The sequence below is a fragment of the Balaenoptera physalus genome (genome assembly GCF_965194825.1).
Source record: "Balaenoptera physalus genome assembly, chromosome: 8".
In the NCBI taxonomy this organism is placed as follows: domain Eukaryota; kingdom Metazoa; phylum Chordata; class Mammalia; order Artiodactyla; family Balaenopteridae; genus Balaenoptera; species Balaenoptera physalus.
In genome coordinates, this window is record NC_138887.1 from 102,438,970 (window position 1) to 102,456,802 (window position 17,833).

The 17,833-nt window shown below is 38.4% G+C and overlaps 1 protein-coding gene across 1 annotated transcript in view; it reads right to left on the minus strand.

The window, feature by feature from the left end:
• LOC309666056 (uncharacterized protein) overlaps nt 1-17,833 on the minus strand; it is a 196,187-nt gene that overhangs the window by 126,311 nt on the left and 52,043 nt on the right. The window contains exon 5 of the mRNA XM_082473180.1: nt 724-891. Coding sequence (XP_082329306.1) covers nt 724-751 — 28 coding nt within the window. The 5' untranslated portion in view covers nt 752-891. The remainder of the gene's footprint in view (nt 1-723; nt 892-17,833) is intronic.

Here is a 17,833-nt window from a genome sequence, read left to right on the forward strand (position 1 = left end):
CCTCAAGCCACAGAGCATTACACTTCAGCAATCATCTAAGGGAGACTGAAACAACTAACACATGAGAGATATAAATTTAAGAGTGAACATTGAAAGAAGAAACAAATGATTAATAGACTTCCCTGGTCCCCATACTGATATTCTGATAATAACAAACTCAGATACAGACATGTGAGAAGATTATCTGCTTTTCCAAATAACTTCCCAGCTAAATGAAATCACTTCAAGCAGTAACCTTCTATTCTGCTTTCCCAAATAAGCCAGCATTAATATGTAGAAACACTCCCATCAGAGAAAGAGCATCAAGAAGATACAGCACAATTGACATATATACACTATTAAATGTAAAACAGATAGCTAGTGGGAAGCAACCGCATAGCACAGGGAGATCAGCTCGGTGCTTTGTGACCACCTAGAGGGGTGGGATAGGGAGAGGGGGAGGGAGACGCAAGAGGGAGGGGATATGGGGATATATGTATATGTATAGCTGATTCACTTTGTTATACAGCAGAAATTAACACAACACTGTAAAGCAATTATACTCCAATAAAGATGTTAAAAAAAAAAGACACAGCACAAAACATACACATATCTTAATAGTGTGTTTTTCTATAATTAAGTATTAAGCACTTTTATTTACTTATCTTAAATGAAAAAAATGAAAACTGAGGTTTTCAATCTGACAGGGATTGCATCTGAGGATTAAAATGTCCAAGTACATACCTCTTAACTCATCTTTTAATTGCTGCATAAATGGTTGCCTAGGAAACGTCCCAACTGGATGAAGAGGCGCAAGTGAACTCTCGTTTCCAGGCTCGCAGGTATGACTCACTACCTTTGCTCCCACAAAGTAGGTCCTCCTGAATTCTTAGAGGCAGATATTTTTGCAACCTGGATGACAATTTTAAAAAAGGAGAATAATTATTTATTTTGAATATATGTTTCTAACAGGAATAAAAGTTAAGGGCAAGTCCCTATTGGCATCAAGTTTAGAAGAGAAGTGCGTATTCTCAAATATGCCTGTACAATTTACAGCAGGTAGTTATGGAGGGTTATTTTTATGGCAGTATGTTAACAACACAGTGATTAAACATTATAATAAGAGAGAACAGAGAAAACACTGGAACAGTAAGACCACAGAGACACCTGCCAAAGAAGAATCCGGTTACAGGGGTACGACCCCACAAACCACTGAGACCTAACCCAAGTTCAGGTTGCCTGAGAATTCTTGCAACCTAGCTACACTTGTGCACAGAATGACACCGTGACATCATTAAATAGTGACAAGAAAACACAGCGCAGATCGTCACATGCCAACAGGTATGCAACCCGGGGCAAGGGCACTTCTGAAGGTTCTATTTTAACCACAGCAGATGCATTGAAGCAGGCTGAAGTAGTAGGTTCAGCCTGCAGGTTTCTGAGGAAGGACAGAACCTTATGTAATTACAGCACATTAGGGCAGAAATGCTGAGAACAGCCCCAAGGCCGAGGCCAAGTCCAGGTGATACCCTGGGTTCTGACACTGCTTCTGGTGTCTCAGGACAGAGATGGACCAGGCCTGGAAGGAGAGGGTGGGGGACCAGGCCCAGGGCTGGAGGCAGAGGGGGTCCACCTCCCACTGGAAGGGTCTCGGCTCTCCTCCCTGAGCTATTCCTCTAAAATCTTTTCACCTTCATCCTAACATAACCATCTTTTCTTTTATTGTGGTAAGAAAAATTTTCACTTAAATTTAAAAAGTTAAAACCGACTCTTCTGGAGGAAAAGCAACTGCTAATTCCCATCTCCACCCCCCAGCTATGCCTCTGTCTCAGAGCTGCTGCAGGTGGAGGGGCTGGGGAGGAGTGGGGGAGGAGATAGACTGAACTCAAAGCTCTCATTTTTCCCCTGGATAGTTAAAATACTCTACTAACTTCCACCCCTGCTGCTCCAGCCTCACACTGCAGCTAATCTAATCCCCTCCCCACACTGATGGGTGGGGTTGAAGATTCCCTCAGTGACTCCCTATTGCCCTCAGGATAAAAATCCAAACTCTCCTCAGCTTAGGTTACAAAGCTCTTCACCAGCAGATCCCTGAAAACTCGAGGGCACTCCACTGTGACCTTGAACCTATAAAAGAAAAACTGCCCCAAACCTGGTCTGGAACAGAACCAAATTGCCTACTGTAAAATTCACAACATCCTAGTGAAAAGACATCAACAGCATTCCAGATAAAATGTTTTTTTCTGTGCAACTTTCTAATGAACTTTAAGAAGATTAAGGTTTGTTCTAGGGAACTCACTACCACCCACCCAGTTGACTGTCAACTATCAGAGTCTAAGGACTTATAACCAGACATTCTTTTCAATGATGATTTAATCATTCTTCCTACCAAGAGTGACTCTCTGAATACACCTACCATGGGTCTCTCCCTTGCATTGCAAAACTGTAATAAAACGCTGGCACGTGCTCATAACTCAACTGTCTGAGAAGTTTTCTTTAACAAACACTAACCTCAAGCAGGTCCTAACACCCTGCAGTTTCCAGCATGTTCCCCAGTCTCTAGACTCTATAGGCCTTTGAATAGGCAGCAACCTCCCCCAGGAGCACCTCCAGAGCCTACATTTCCCCTGGCTCTCACTCTCCTTCCTTTACCATAACCCCCGTCTTCTCCCCCATCTTCCAGCCTCCCAAACCTAGGTCGGTCATCTGTCAGTTTCTCCAGAACCATCTTGCCATGAGTGTCTGGACTGCATGCTTTCCCAGGCGCTTCTATAGCAGAGTTGTTACCACACTGCACTCTATTTATCTCCCTAGACTGGAAGCTTACTGAAGACAGTGCTGTGCCTTTTTATTTCTGTTATCTCCCACCTTATCACAGAGCCTGGTTCAAAATGAGCACGTAATAAATGTTTGTTGAATGAATGAATGTAGGAGAGAGATGAAGCTGAAAAAAAATTTTTACCGCAAGAGGTATGCACTGTGCAGCTTCAAAACCGCCCCTGAGATGCAGTGTGGTTCTGGACCGAGGGGGGCTGGGCTCCACAAGGCAGCCCATGCAGCGCTCTCCAGCAGACCTGCTCAGAGCAGGCACGTAAGGACAGTAAGGACTGTCCCAAGTCCGCTGGAGCGCACAGACAGCTCAGCAGGAGGCAGTTCAAAGGCACAATTCCCCAAAGTTTCGCAACCAGAGGAAAACCACAGGGGATCTTAGAGGAGAAGCAAAATAAAAAGGGGGGCAATAGAAGATGGGTAACAGTTTCAAGGCACCCTCACAGATGGAATCTTCCTGGCATAGGAACACCAAAATTCAGTTTTTCGTGAAAATATGTTAAGTAGGGTTTTGAGATATAAAGACCTGCGGAAGCACCAAGAAAACTCAGGAGAAACTTTTGTTGTTGTTGTTGTTGTTTACTGCTGGTTGGCTTTTGGATGGGGCTGGGAGGACTTGTAAATGCCTAAGGGAAAGACAGCCTCTGTTCCATGCCCACCTCCCACAATACTCCATAGCTCTTTCCCCAACAACAAACCCCACCGAGGCCCGGGCACGGCATGGAGGACGAGGCAGAGGACGCCCAGGCACCCTGCCTCCTGTGTACCAATTATGAGATTTCCTCTCATCGAAGACAACTTCCATTCGGTACTAAATCGTTTCTGCAAGCGCGCGTGCAGAGTGGTGGAGTGGACGGCCGCCTCCTGTTTGCTGCTGGGGTTCTCACATGTCCCTGGCGGGACAAGGTAATGGAGTCAACGGGAGTGTAAACATAACCCTGTCCCCCCAGAAGCCACGGCTTCGCCCATGCAGCTCGGGAAAGTGCAGCGCAGCGCAGGTGGTCCACACACACGTTCTCTGACTGCCTTCCTCAGAGTATACCAATTACCTATGGTATGTCATGGATCTTCAACCTGGTAGAGTTTCCCCCAAATGGCTCAACATTTAATATCTTTTTGAAGAGCACTTCTAGTCCATAGGAATCTGACCTGACGGTAACTGCAGGACACATACCTGCCAGATCTGAGCAGTAAAAATCTGCCTGACTCTGAGCATGAAGGACAGGAGAGCCTGCAGCTAACCAGAGAGGGGCTGGTTCGTGCAGCAAAAGGCAGCTGATGGGGCCTCCTGTCTCCAAAGTTCTGTAGAGTTTTCTTTACTTATTGCAGAAAAAAGAGCCAGCGTATATCCAAAGATCTTACATTTAACGGGCCTTTAACCGACCTGAGAACAAATTAATTTTTTCTATTTCATTTTATAAAGCTCAGCCTTTCTCATTCTTGCACATCTATACTTAGAAAAAAGAATGAGTCATATTAAAACACAGTACCAGTACGCTGAACAGCACTCACACAACAGATAGAAAACGTATGCAGTACCGTCCTCCATTCCACACATATATGAAAGCTTCTGAAGAGACTTATTATAGAACACGTGGGAATTCCCCACATGAATCTAGGACTCTTTTGACTGACTGAAAGTAGAATTGAGGGGCCAGGGAAAGGACTTCCCCTGCCGTTGATTAAAAACATTATTCTGTTTTTGAGCTGTCATACCGAGTTGACCATGAAGTGAACAAAAGCCCCCTTAAGATGTACTTTTTGAACTTTCCCTTCTAGTACTGGATTCTAAGATGGACTTAAAGACAAAATCCTCTAACACACTCAAAACAATTTCTTAAGTAAGTTCACAGTCTTAAGAAGAAGGAACATGAAGTTCTAATGTTCTGAAAACACACTTTAACCAGTCCACCTTAATGAAGCGTGCGCACCTGTGGATGAAATGAAGTGTCTGCAAATGTGGATTTGCAAAGTCGGTCATTTTTGCATCACAAACTTATTACGGGGTTTTTTTGAAATAGTACATTCCTAAAGAGCACATACAATGATGATTTGATGAACAAAAACAATTTTTATATATATCATTTCAAGAACGTTCCTATTATATGCCAAAACAATAAAATATTCTTCTTCTTTCATTCTTCTTTAGAAATGGACTTGAAGCGAAAATGTAAAGTCATTTGAGTTGAGTCCAAAAAACTAATCAGACAAAAAAAAATCAAATTAATTGACAATTTCACCCCACAAACAACACAACAAGCAATCTGTAATGTGAACTCCTAAGGTTCGAACGGAGTAGCCCACGTGGTACGAGAATGTAGCACACAGGATATGAAGATTTTTAAATAAAACCAATAAAGCAAATATACAAAGACTGGGCGAAACATAGTTACTAACTACTTCAAGTCCTTTTTAGGCCTAGGCAGTTTTTATTTATTCTTAAGGCTTTAAACACAAAGTACAAAAAACAGTACAAAAAATAATAGGCATGGTTTAAATATAACAGGGTCCAGACAGATAGGACAATTAACAAGTCTCTTAAATTGGGACTACACTCTGCTTACTGACTTGCTTCCAAAGAGTAGAGTATGCTAAGGGGTGGGGCGGGGAGAATACGTTTACAGTGGAGGAACCTTGCAAACACTACCCTGGCCAGGTGATCAAACACTACCCTGGCCAGGTGACCAAGGTCAGCATCATCAGGGGTTAGTCATGATGATGGCATGTTCCCTGCACACAACGTGATAAGAATGTCACTTCACCTCTGTGGTCTTCCTCTTAAAACCCCACAACCCCAGGCTAATAATCAGAAAAACATGAGAGATATCTGAACTGAGGAACGTTCTACAGAACATCTCACCAGTATTCCTCAAAACTGACGTCATCAAAAACAAGGAAAATCTAAGAAACTGTCACAGACCAGAGGAACTTAAGAAGACATGATGACAAGATGTAATATGATATCCTGGGTGGATCCTGGAACAGAAAAAGGCTATTATGGAAAAACTAGTGAAGTCTGAATAAAATGTGGATTTTAATTAGTTAATACTAATGCACCAATGTTTGTTCCTTAATTGTGACAAATATGATAAGGTAAGAGTTATCAACTGGGGTGACTGGGTGGGGGACGTATGGGAACTCTCTGTACTATCTTTGCAACTTTTCTAAAAGTATTCTAAATAAATAGTTTATTCAAACTTTTAAAAACTCCGTCCATGGCACCAATGCCTGGTGCTTCAGGTGGGTGGGTGCTGCAGCACTGGCTTGCACCAACAGGGACAAACACAGGCTAGGACCCCGGCCACTCTGTATGCTGACCGACTTCGGCCAATTTGGGAACCTAAGATGCCAGGGACCACAGATGGTGTGCATGTGAAACAGGAACAGACATCTCTGAGTGCCTAACACCCCCATTTGAAGTGAAAAACAGGCAATTTTATGCAAGAAAAAAAGACAAAGGCTAAATGGGTTGGCCTGGAGCCATCAGTGCTCTGTGAAAACACACGACAAACCAGCCTCTAGCCTTCACTTAGCAAGTACCACTGCCAGAATCCAAGCAGGTGTGAAAAAAGAGTTATGCAGCCTTCCCTCCCATACCCTACAGGCTCTGTGTCCTATTTCCTTACCATAAAAAAGGTAAATCAGAGAAGGGGGTGCACAGAATTCCTTTAAAGATTTGTAGGAGGAAGACCATTAAAAGACTTTTCTGGCCAAGGAGTACACAACTCTAGTTTCAAGAATCTGTCCAGCCAGGGCACATGGTCCCGTGTGAGCCATGTTCTGCAGGGGGGAGGTGAGGCCCCTGAAGTGCTGCTCAACGTAGAAAGACACTTGTCTACAGAATAAACATGTGGCATGACTCCGTTTGCTGCGATGGATTTCCTTCATTGCCTTGAATTTTAATCGAAAAAGAAATCTGGGGATTTATCTTCTCTAACCAAAAAGTTCCAGAATTCATAAGCTGGATGAATATGCAGTACTCGTTAGGCCAGAAAATTAAAATACAAATGACTAAATTTTTTTCAGAAAACTAACACACTGTCAATCAAATCATAACAGTTCTAGAGGGAAAGTGACCAACTATTTAAAGTTTATCTGAAAGAGAAATGATGTAGAAATATCCCAGACAAATCTGAAAAATAATAATAGCGCTGCTGCTGATGAAGAAGGGTGTTCTAACAGTTCTCGTAGTTAAGACAGTGTGGTATATACCTGGAATCAACAGACGGACCCATGGAAGAGTAACATGCCCGAAAATGCAACAAATATTAAAAACTGGTTCATTTACTCAAACGTCTATCGCGGTATGGGCACTACTGATGGTTCCTTGACAGTGAAACAAAAAAGGCAAAGTCAGACCAGAAGGACAAAGTATGTGAATACGGCCAACCCCATGCGGTAAGTTAGATGTTTTTCTCACATCTTACATCTGAAATCTATTCCAGATAAATGTTTAACTATATAACAGCCTGGCATTACAAGAATAAAACACAGGTGAATATTTATACATAATTTAGTGACGGGAAAGATGTAAGTTCAAGAATAATCATTGTGAACTGTGTTAACCTGAATGTCAACAGGGGCATGATTAAATAAATGGATGGTTACGTAGACCTTAAACTGTTGATTAAGGAATGTATTTATTAACATGCAAAATGTCAGTATTTAGTAAAAAGGTAAGGTATAAAAATTATGTGTGCAGTACAAATACCCAGATATAGATATTAAAGATGACATTGACAGGAAACATCTATTCTGTAAAGATGTCAAGACTCCTCAAATTAATCTATAAAGTCAATGCATGAACTCAATCCAAGGAAGATTCTTCATGTAAGTCTAAAATGCATGTCAGACAAAAGGAAAAAGTAGGGACAATTTTAAAGAAGAACAAGGAGAAGGGAGGATTTACCCTACCAGACAATAAGATACAATAAAGAAATAAAGATATCATAAAGAAAGTGTAGAACTGAAGCAAGAAAAAAACCCCAATAAAACAAAAAAGACCTATATAGATGGAAACTTGACGTGGCAAGATGGCACTGCACATCAGTAGAGAAAAGATGCACCATTGATAAATGCTGCTAGGAAAACTGGCTGTCCACGGGAAAATAAAATGAGGTAACTACACCTCACAATATACACACAACTCCATTTTAGATGGATTGCAGGTGAACCTGTGAAAAGCAAAACTTTAAAACTTTTAGTAGAAAACAGAGGAAAATATTTTTATATGACCTCAGCCTAAGGAAGAATTTTTCAAATAAGACACAAAGAAACAATGCGAAAAGGACTGATTAAATTTGACTGCATAAAAGGAAACTCCTATTCAACAAAAAACATTATTTAAAAAGTGAATGATCAAGCCCAAAACCAGGAGAAGATAACTGTACACATATAGACAGCAAAGAAGGGGTAAGAAAAATATATAAAGATTGTTTAAGTTAATAAGAAAAGGAAACCAATAGGAAAAGGGGACATGACTGGCATACACGTTTCACTGAAGACACTCAAGTAGTTAATAAACACATACATTCTCAATCTCACTAGTAATCAACAAAATTTTTATTAAAACCACAGTGAGATACCATTTTATACCCATCAAACGACAAAATTAAAATCTGACAATGCCAAGTGTTTGTGAGGATACGGAGCAAGGTACAAGCACCGTAGAGAGCAGTTTCATTACAGTCACTCAGTTTAAAGTGGTGCACATTCTAGACCCAGGAACTTTCTGGTTATATACCCCAGATGAACTAAGTACATGCACTAAGGAGATACAAAAAAATGCTTACAGCCACATTTTTCAATAGTGAAAAAATTGCAAACCTTAAAATGCCTGTCGATAGGAAAATGTATTTTTAAAAGGTGACGTATTTATAAAACAGAATACTGTAAAAACAAATTAAATGAGTGACTACAGCTATAGATATTAGCATGAGTAAATCTCAAAAACATAATATTGGACCAAAAAGGCAAGCTCTGATGATGCACATGATATGTACTAAGTGATGCTGAGATGTGCTGCTTAGGTCTCCCTTTATTGATGAAGGGCTTATTCCCCCAGCTACTGGGAGTGCTGCAGGCGGACAGCCCTCAGCTGAAAAGAGTCACCTTGTCAAAGTCAGGTCCCCTCTCCGGGGGCAGCCTATACCTAATAACTGGTCATAGTGAGGCTATGAATGCTTGGCTCCTCACCCCAATTTAGGACAATTCTGAAGGGCTATCCCACCTTCAGTGCTCCCTCTGGGATCGGCTAAGGCCTTTCCTGTGACTGCACTGCAGCCTAATTTCTCTCTCTCTGCCCAATCCCATGTCCTTCTCTCTCACAGGTGTTAATCCTAAAATCTCCTTAATAAACCTCCTGCCTGTTAATCTCCTTCTCAGAGTCTGCTTTCCTTGGAACTCTCCTTTCAACAGATACAATTTATATCTTGTTTGAAAACATGTACCACACAAATTTAAGAAGAATGAAATCATACCAAGTATTTCTTCTGACCCCAATGGAACAAAACTAGAAATCAATAGCAGAAGAAAAACTGGAAAATTCACAAGCATGTGGAAATTAACACAGTCTTGAACAACCAACAGGTCATAGAAGAGATCAAAGGGGAAATTAGAAATATCTTGAGACAAACAAAAACAAAAATGAAAACACAATGTACTGAAATTTATGGGATATAATAAAATCAATACTAAGAGGGAAGTTTATAGTGGTAAACACCTACATTAGAAAAGAAGAAAGATCCCATATAAACAAGCTAAACTTATACCTCAGGGAACTAGAAAAACAAGAACAAACTAAGCCCAAAGTTGGCAGAAGGAAGGAAATAATAAAGATTAAAGCAGAAATAAACTAAATAGAGAGCAGATAATCAATAGGAAAAAATTAACGAAAGAGTTGGCTTTTTGAAAAACATCAGCAAAACTGACAAAACATTTAGCTAGACTAAGAAAAAAAGAAAACTCAAATAAAATCAGAAATGAAAGAGGAAACATAACAACTGATGCCGCAGAAACAAAAAGGACTGTAAGAGACCGCAATGAATAATTATATATCAACAAACTGGATAACACAGAAGAAACAGAAAAATTCCTAGAAACCTACAACCCACCAAGACCAAATCATGAAGAAGACCAAATCTGAATAGTGTTAAGGAGGCTGAATCAGTAGTCAAAAACTTCCCAACAAAGAAAAGCTCAGGACCAATGGTCACTGGTGAATTCTATCAAATAGTTAAAGAAGTATTAAAGCTAATTCTTCTCAAACTGGTACTGGCATAAAGACAGACACGTTGACCAATGGAACAGAAGAAAGAACCCAGAAATAAATCCATGCATATAGGTCAGTAGATCTTCAATAAGGGTGCCAAGAATACACAAAAGGGAAAAGACAATCTCTTCAATAAATGATGTTGGGAAAACTGGATATCCACATGCAAAAGAATGAAATTGGACCCTTATCTTATGCTATATACAAAAGTCGACTCAAAATGGATTAGACTTAAACATTAAGACCCAAAACTGTAAAACTCCTAGGAGAAAACATAGGGGAAAAGCTTCATGACACTGGTCTTGCAACAAAACCAAAAATAGACAAATATCTGTACATTAAACTAAAAAGCTTTTGCACAGCAAACAATCTAACAGAGTGAAAAGGAGTATCTACAGTATGAGGGAAAATATTTACAGACCACATATCTGATAAAGGGTTAATATCCATGATATTTAAGGACTGCTACAACTCAATAGCATAAATAAATAGATACACAAATAGATAAATAAATAAGTTAAATGATTAAAAATATGCAAAGGACTTGAATAGGCTTTTCTCCAAAGAAGACATACACATGGCCAACAGGTATATGAAAAGATGCTCAACATCACTAATCTTCAGGGAAATGCAAATGCACAATGAGATGTCACCTTACACCTGTCAGAACAGCTATTATTAAAAACACACACACACACCCACACCCCCCCCCCAAAAAAAGCAAGTGTTGGTAAGGATGTGAAGAAATTGGAACCCTCGTGCACTGTTGCTGGGAATGTAAAATGGTGCAGCTGGTATGGAAAACAGTATGGAGGTTCCTTAAAATATTAAAAATAGAACTACCATATGATCCAGCAATTCCACATCTGGATATTTATCCAAAACAACTGAAATCAGGATCTCAAAGAGATATTTGCACTCCCATATTTACTGCAGCTAACAGGTGGAAACAACCTAAATGTCTATTGATGGATGAAGGGATAAAGAAAATGTGTAATAAAATATTAATCAACCCTAAAAAAGAAGGAAATCCTGTCATATGGGACAACATGGATGGACCTTGCGGACATTATGCTAAGTGAAATAAGCCAGTCACAGAAAGACAAATACTGCATGATTTCCATTTGTATGCAGTACCTAAGGTATGCAAACTCATAGAAGTTCCAAGTAGGATGATGGTTGTCAGGGGAAATGGGAGTTGCTGTTTTAGTGTGTATAGTTTCAGTTGTGCAAGATGAAAAAGTTCTACAGCTCTGCTGGACAACACAGTTACAGTTAATAATGTACTGAACACTTTAATTATATACTATTCCTTATGCTTTCTTTATATGCTTAAAATATTCCATAATTTTTTAAAGTAACTTTAAAGGAACATCTTGCCCCTCTATCAGCTGTTCTCTACCTTCTTTTTACCAAAATAAAGAAGAGAGATGACATTCATGTGGACAAGAGTTTATCACCGGGTGTTCCCACATTTTGAAACAAGATCACATTTCATGGTGAAAGCAAAGAAAACAGAGCTACAGAGTTCTTTTTTCTTTTATATTCTTTCTTTTTAAAATGTTAAAAAAAATAAATAAAAAAATTTTTAAAAAATGTTGCAATCTCAAACTATTTAACATGTTTTTAACTCCTTAGAGTGTACCAGGAAGATCCTTTAAAATTGGCTGCCACACAGATAAAGTGCATCATTTTCTACAGTATTTCCACTTCTCTTTCTCCTGCTCAAGAAACTATCAGATTCAAATGAGAGACAAATTATAAGGCTAACTTTGCTTTTGTCACATTTCAAACACAGCAGCACAATAATTTGAACCTGGGCAGTCTGACTCTGAACTTGGACAGTGCTTATTACCAGGAACAAACCCCAGAGAAAACTTCTAAAAGTAGGATTCAGAGTAAAAGGAGATGCCTATGGATCATTCTTTCTAAGTTCAGAACATTTTCCAATACAAAAAGTGTTAAAAGTATAATTACAGTTATGTAAAACACAACATGCTCATGATTTTTGTATTTATAATAAAAAATACTAGCAAAATAAAGGGATTACCTGGATAATTTAAATCAAAGAACACATTCACATGAAACAGTCACATAGCTGAGATGAAATGATTTCCCTAAATTTATCAGAAAAATTCCACAACTGCCAGTGTCACTGTATTTGTATAGCTCTGATCTTGTCAATTGTAAAGATTTCACTGTATATTAAAATTAGTTCCACGTCCCTAGGGTTGGTTCACAGAACAATGTTCTTCCTTGTCCCCCACCCAACTTTCTGAGCTATGTATGACAGCAAAACATCAAAGAACTCAGAAACTCAAACAAAAGGAAAAAAGTCCATGGAGGGAGGCAGGATGAAAAAATTCAAATTTTCCTAATTTGGGGCAAACAGATTTTGTACATATCCAAGGCACTGAGAACAAACAATCCAACTTATCTTTAACCAACATTAATCACTCAAGACCACTACTAAGAAACTAAACTTTGGGTTCTATATTTGTTTGATATAACCGATTTATAAACACATTTGCAAAGAAGGAGGAAAACAAAATAAATAAATAAAACTTCTTATAGGCAAAAAAAGAAAAAAGGGTTGTTGACTGGCAATGGAAATCTGTAATGATCTATGTCACGAAAGTTTTCACATCTTAAAGGGATCTTATTCACAATCCTTCCCTTTACATCACTTTATGTTTCGAGTACCTCTTTCCCTTGACACTGTCAAAAAAATCTTTTTCTTTCACATTTTCCCAGCAATCTACTCGTCCCTAACTTTTCAGCCACATCTTGCAAAGGAATTCAGGCCTCAGTTCAGGTTAGCAACAACACAGGCACGCCCTCTTGTGGCACAAAAGAAAACTGCCTGCTTACGCTGGCACTCATGCCCAAGAAGTTATTTCTGAGTTTCACAGCACTGGAGCATGTACCTCATTGTCTGTGTTTTATAGACAAGGAAACAGCCTCACTGAGGTCAAGCAACTTACTTCCTCAAGGTACCTCAACCAAGAGTACATTTAAAGCAGGATCTGACCACATATTATTAAAAGATAAGTTGGAAGCAGTAAGTAAAACCTAATTTTAACTTCTGTTTTATGTAGTTTCAAAGCAACCGTTTACATAGTATCTTTGGCTTAATGTAATATATTCATGATCATTAAAAAAGACAGGAAAGTGCAGAGTGGGCAAAAATTTTCAGAAGGAAGAGGAGTTATTTTCCAAATTATTTTTCAATATCCTCAAAAAGTATAGAGTATTATTTTGTGTATCATGGATCTATTTATTACCAGTGTACTTCTTTCAAAAGGACAAGGTAGAAATGATTAGAATTTCCAAAATAATAATTTGTCATCCTCATTTACATGCTAATGCCAATGGATATGAATAAGAATTTATGCCTTGTGTTTAGGCATATCAAAAATTTTTAAACCCGTTGACTTCCAAATACTTTTATTATTAATCTTTATCAAGAATTAATAGGATTAAAAGTACCTCCTTTACAGGGTTATTTTAAAAGTTAAATGAGCTAATACATATAAAGGATGGAGCAGTCTTTTCTAAAATTTACCCTTTTAATCTTCTTTGTACCAAAGAAGTACAAAGAATGTACTTTATATATGATAAAAATGTGGAGACAAGAGGTCAAGTAGCTAAAAGTAATAAAAAGGAATTACTAAATTCTTAAACGTGATAGGTTTTCATGTCCAAGAATCATTCCACTCTGTAATTGCCCTGAAGTTTTCAACAGTGATTTTACCTGTAAACATGAGATCCACTACAGCCTACAGTTCATTACAGATAATGAACAAACACAGACACCCCCAAGACCACGTCAGTTTTCACTTTCTTCCCTAATGCTCCATGTGTGTTCCCCCAGTGGATGATGGGTCACAGAGGGGCATCTTTAAAGTTCAATCAGGTGTATGCAAATAGCTGCACTCCTCTGATAAAACCTCTAGAGTGAATTACTGGTTTCCCAAAGCAACAATCAAAACAAATAAACCTCCTGGGTGTCTTGTATTCTCACCTGGTGTGAATGGTATCACCACTTGTTGAGATGGCCAACGGCAAAGCTGAACTAATCCTTGATGTCTTTTTCTCCTACATTCTTCAAATTCTGCCAGTCACAAAGTCACATCACTCAGACTCATTGCATCTCTTGACCCTATTCTCTCTTCTTTAAACCCAATGCCATGGCTTTAAGGTCCTCGCAACTCCTCCCGCCACACACCCGACAACCTGGCTAACAGCCAAGTGCTGTTCATCCTCCAAATCTCAGCTTTCTACATTCCCTGCTCCAAAGCTTCCCCAACCTCTCTCTGAACGCCCCTCCTTCCAAGGAGGCAGGTTACATATCATCAGGCCCCCACCCTCAATTCCATGCTTCTTTTATCCTTGTAGGTATGTCTTATCTTTGGTGTGCTTGACAAAGATGAGTATTCCATAAACCTTTGTCGAATAAAGGATTTGCTTTGGGGGGGGGGGAGGAAAAAAAAGAAAAAGAAAAATTTGGTTAAATAACTGGTACTTTATTTGGGAAAATGGCTGAATGAATTTCAGGTAAAGAATTGGGTTGTTTCCACAATAAATTTTTTCTATTTGAATAGACTTAGGCAGAATCACAGGCAAGATGTTCTAGAGTTGGTAATTTTTTCATTAAAATTAGGTCATTTTCTGATTTTATCTAAGGAAGTAAAATTCAGTCTCCCCAGAGATCTTGATTTGTACTCTGGTGCAGAACATGGCCAGACCCAGCTGGAAAGTGCTCCAGGGGAGCTCTCTCGGTTGCACTCTACCTCCCATTCCCAAGGACCTTATGTCCAGATTACTTGCTGTCTCCACATATATGGTGTTGGGGACAGGTGGGTGGGCACTAGAAGGGTGTGCTTCTCTGCATGTAAAAAATGCAAAGGTGTTAAGCTGTCATCAGTTTCCTTCGTGAAGAACTGAGAGGTGGAGGGTAACCTACACGTTTGAACTACTGTGCACGAATAGAGTATCAATCTAAGAAACTACCATTTCTTCTGACCAGGGGGGTGTTAATAGTTGTTAAACATAAAGCCAATCATTCTAAATCAATGTTCACGTGCAAGGGAAATGCAGCTGTTACTGGTCACTAAATTCTGGGAAAGACTACTAATAATGATTTCTGTTTCACAATTAGAATTCAAAGAACATCTGACATAGAAATTAATTCAATAGGTCTCACCAAAGTATTCCAAAGCAATAGAGTACAATGAAATCAGCAATACTGTCCCATTTCTTGAACGATCCTCTTAAAGAGGATTTAGAATTTTGAGTGGCCACCCATTTTTAATGGCTTTATTGAGGTATAATTTATATGCCATGAAAGTCATCCATTTTAATGGTACAATCAGAAGAGTTTCAGTAAGTTTATACATAAACAGCTGCACGACTGTCAATAAGAATACTTCCATCATCCCAACAGCTCCCTCCTACCTGTTTACAACCAAACTCTGCTTCCACCTCTGGCCCCAGGCAACCACTGATCTAATCTATGATTTTGCCTTTTCTTAAAATTTCATATAAATAGCATTATACAACATACAGTCCCTTTGTTTCTGGCTTCTTTCAACCGGCATAATGTTTTTGAGGTTCATCCATGTTGTACTATGTAGCATGAATTAGGAGTTCATTCTTTTTCATGACTGAATAATATTCCGTTGTGTGGATATCACACATTTTGTTTATCCATTCACCAGCTGATGGATTTGGATTATTTACAGTTTTTGTCTACTGTGAATAAGCTGCTATGAACATATGCTTGGTTTTTGAATGGACATAATTTTTTTACAACCTTATTGAGGTGTAACTGATATACAATAAACTGCACATATTTAAGTATACAATTTGATGAATTCTGATATATGTATACACCCATGAAGCTACTATGCATAATCAAGATAATGAATATATACATCACCCCAGTGTTTCATTGTGCCCCTTCCTTTGGAATCCTTCTCTCCCTCCTCGCCCGAGCCATCCTCAGGCAACCATGGATCTGCTCTCTGTCACTATAGATTCATTTGCATTTTCTAGAATTTCAATTAAATGGAATCAGACAGTATGGCACTTGGGGGCGGGGAGAATCTGGCTTTTTTTCATGCAGCATAATTATTTTGAGATTCATCCATGCCATTGTATATATGAATAGTCCAATCCTTTTCATTGTTGAACAGCATTCCAGTGTATGGATTTATATATTCATCTGCTGATGGATACTTACATTATTTCCAGTTTTTGGCAATCACAAATAAAGCTCCTATGAACACTGTATACAAGTTTTTGTATGGACATATGCTGTTATTTCTCCTGACAATATATTTATAGGAATGGAATTGCTAGATAATTTGGTAAGTGTATGTTGAACTTTTTAAGAAACTGCCAAACTGCTTTCCAACATACCTGTACCATTTTATATTCCAATCAGCAATGTGTGAGGATTCTGGTTTCTCCACATCCTTGCCAACACACGGATTGTTAGTCTTTTTAATTTTAGCCATTATAGTGGGTGTGCAGCAATATATCATTATGGCTTTAATTTGCATTTCCCTAATGACTAATGATGTTTAAATTCTTTTCTTGTGTTTATTTGCCATTCATATATCTTTTTTTGTGAAATGACTCTTCAAATCTTTTGTATATATTTAAACCGGATTGCTGTCTTATGACTGAATTTTAAGAGTTCTTTATTTTTTTTCTACATACAAATCCTTTATCAGACATACGTTTTGTAAATATTTTCTCCTAGTATGTGGCTTGACTTTTCATTTTCTTAAGAATGGTATCTTCTGAAAAGTAAAACTTTAATTCTGATGAAGTCCAATTTATCTTTTTTTTTATACTTCATGCTTTTTATATCCTATTGACTAAATCTTTGTCTAACCCAGGACACAAGACTTTCTGCTATGTTTGCTTCTTTACATGTTGGTCTATGATCCATTTTAAGTTATTTTTGTGTATGTTGTAAGGTAAATGTCAAGGTACATTTTATTTCACGTGGAAATCCAATTGTTGCAGCGCTGTTTTATTGAAAGGACTATGCTGTCCCTATAGGACTACCTTAGTGCCTTTGTTGAAAAGCAACTGACCACATATGTATCTATTTCTAGATATTTTGTTCCACTGATCTATATGTTTATCCGTATGCAAATACTACACTGTTCCTATTATTATAGCTTTATGATAAGTTTTGAAAACAGGTAATATAAGTCCTCCAACTTTCTTCTTTTTTTCCCAACTTTCTTCTTTTTTGAAGTTACTTTGACTATTCTAGATCTTCTGCATTTCCATATAAATTTTAGGATCTGTTTGCCAATTTCTATAAATATATTTCTACAAAAGTCCTGTCTGAGACTTTGGCAATGACTTTGTTGAACCTCCAGATCAGTCTGGAGAAAACTGCCACATCACCAATACAGAATCTTCCATTTATTCCCACTTATTTAGGGATGCTTTAATTTCTCTCAACAAAATTTTGTAGTTTTCAGTATGTAGGACTTACAGTTCTCTTGTTAAATTTATTCCAAAGTATTTTGGTTTTTTGGATGCTATATGAATGGACTTGTATATTCTTGGCATTTCATATAAATGGAATCATACAATATGTGACCTTTTGTGACTGTCTTCTCTCACTTAGCATGTTTTCAAGGTTCATGCATGTTGTAGTATGCATCAGTGCTTCATTCATTTTTACTGCCCCGTAGTATTCCATTACATGGATATACTGCATTTTAT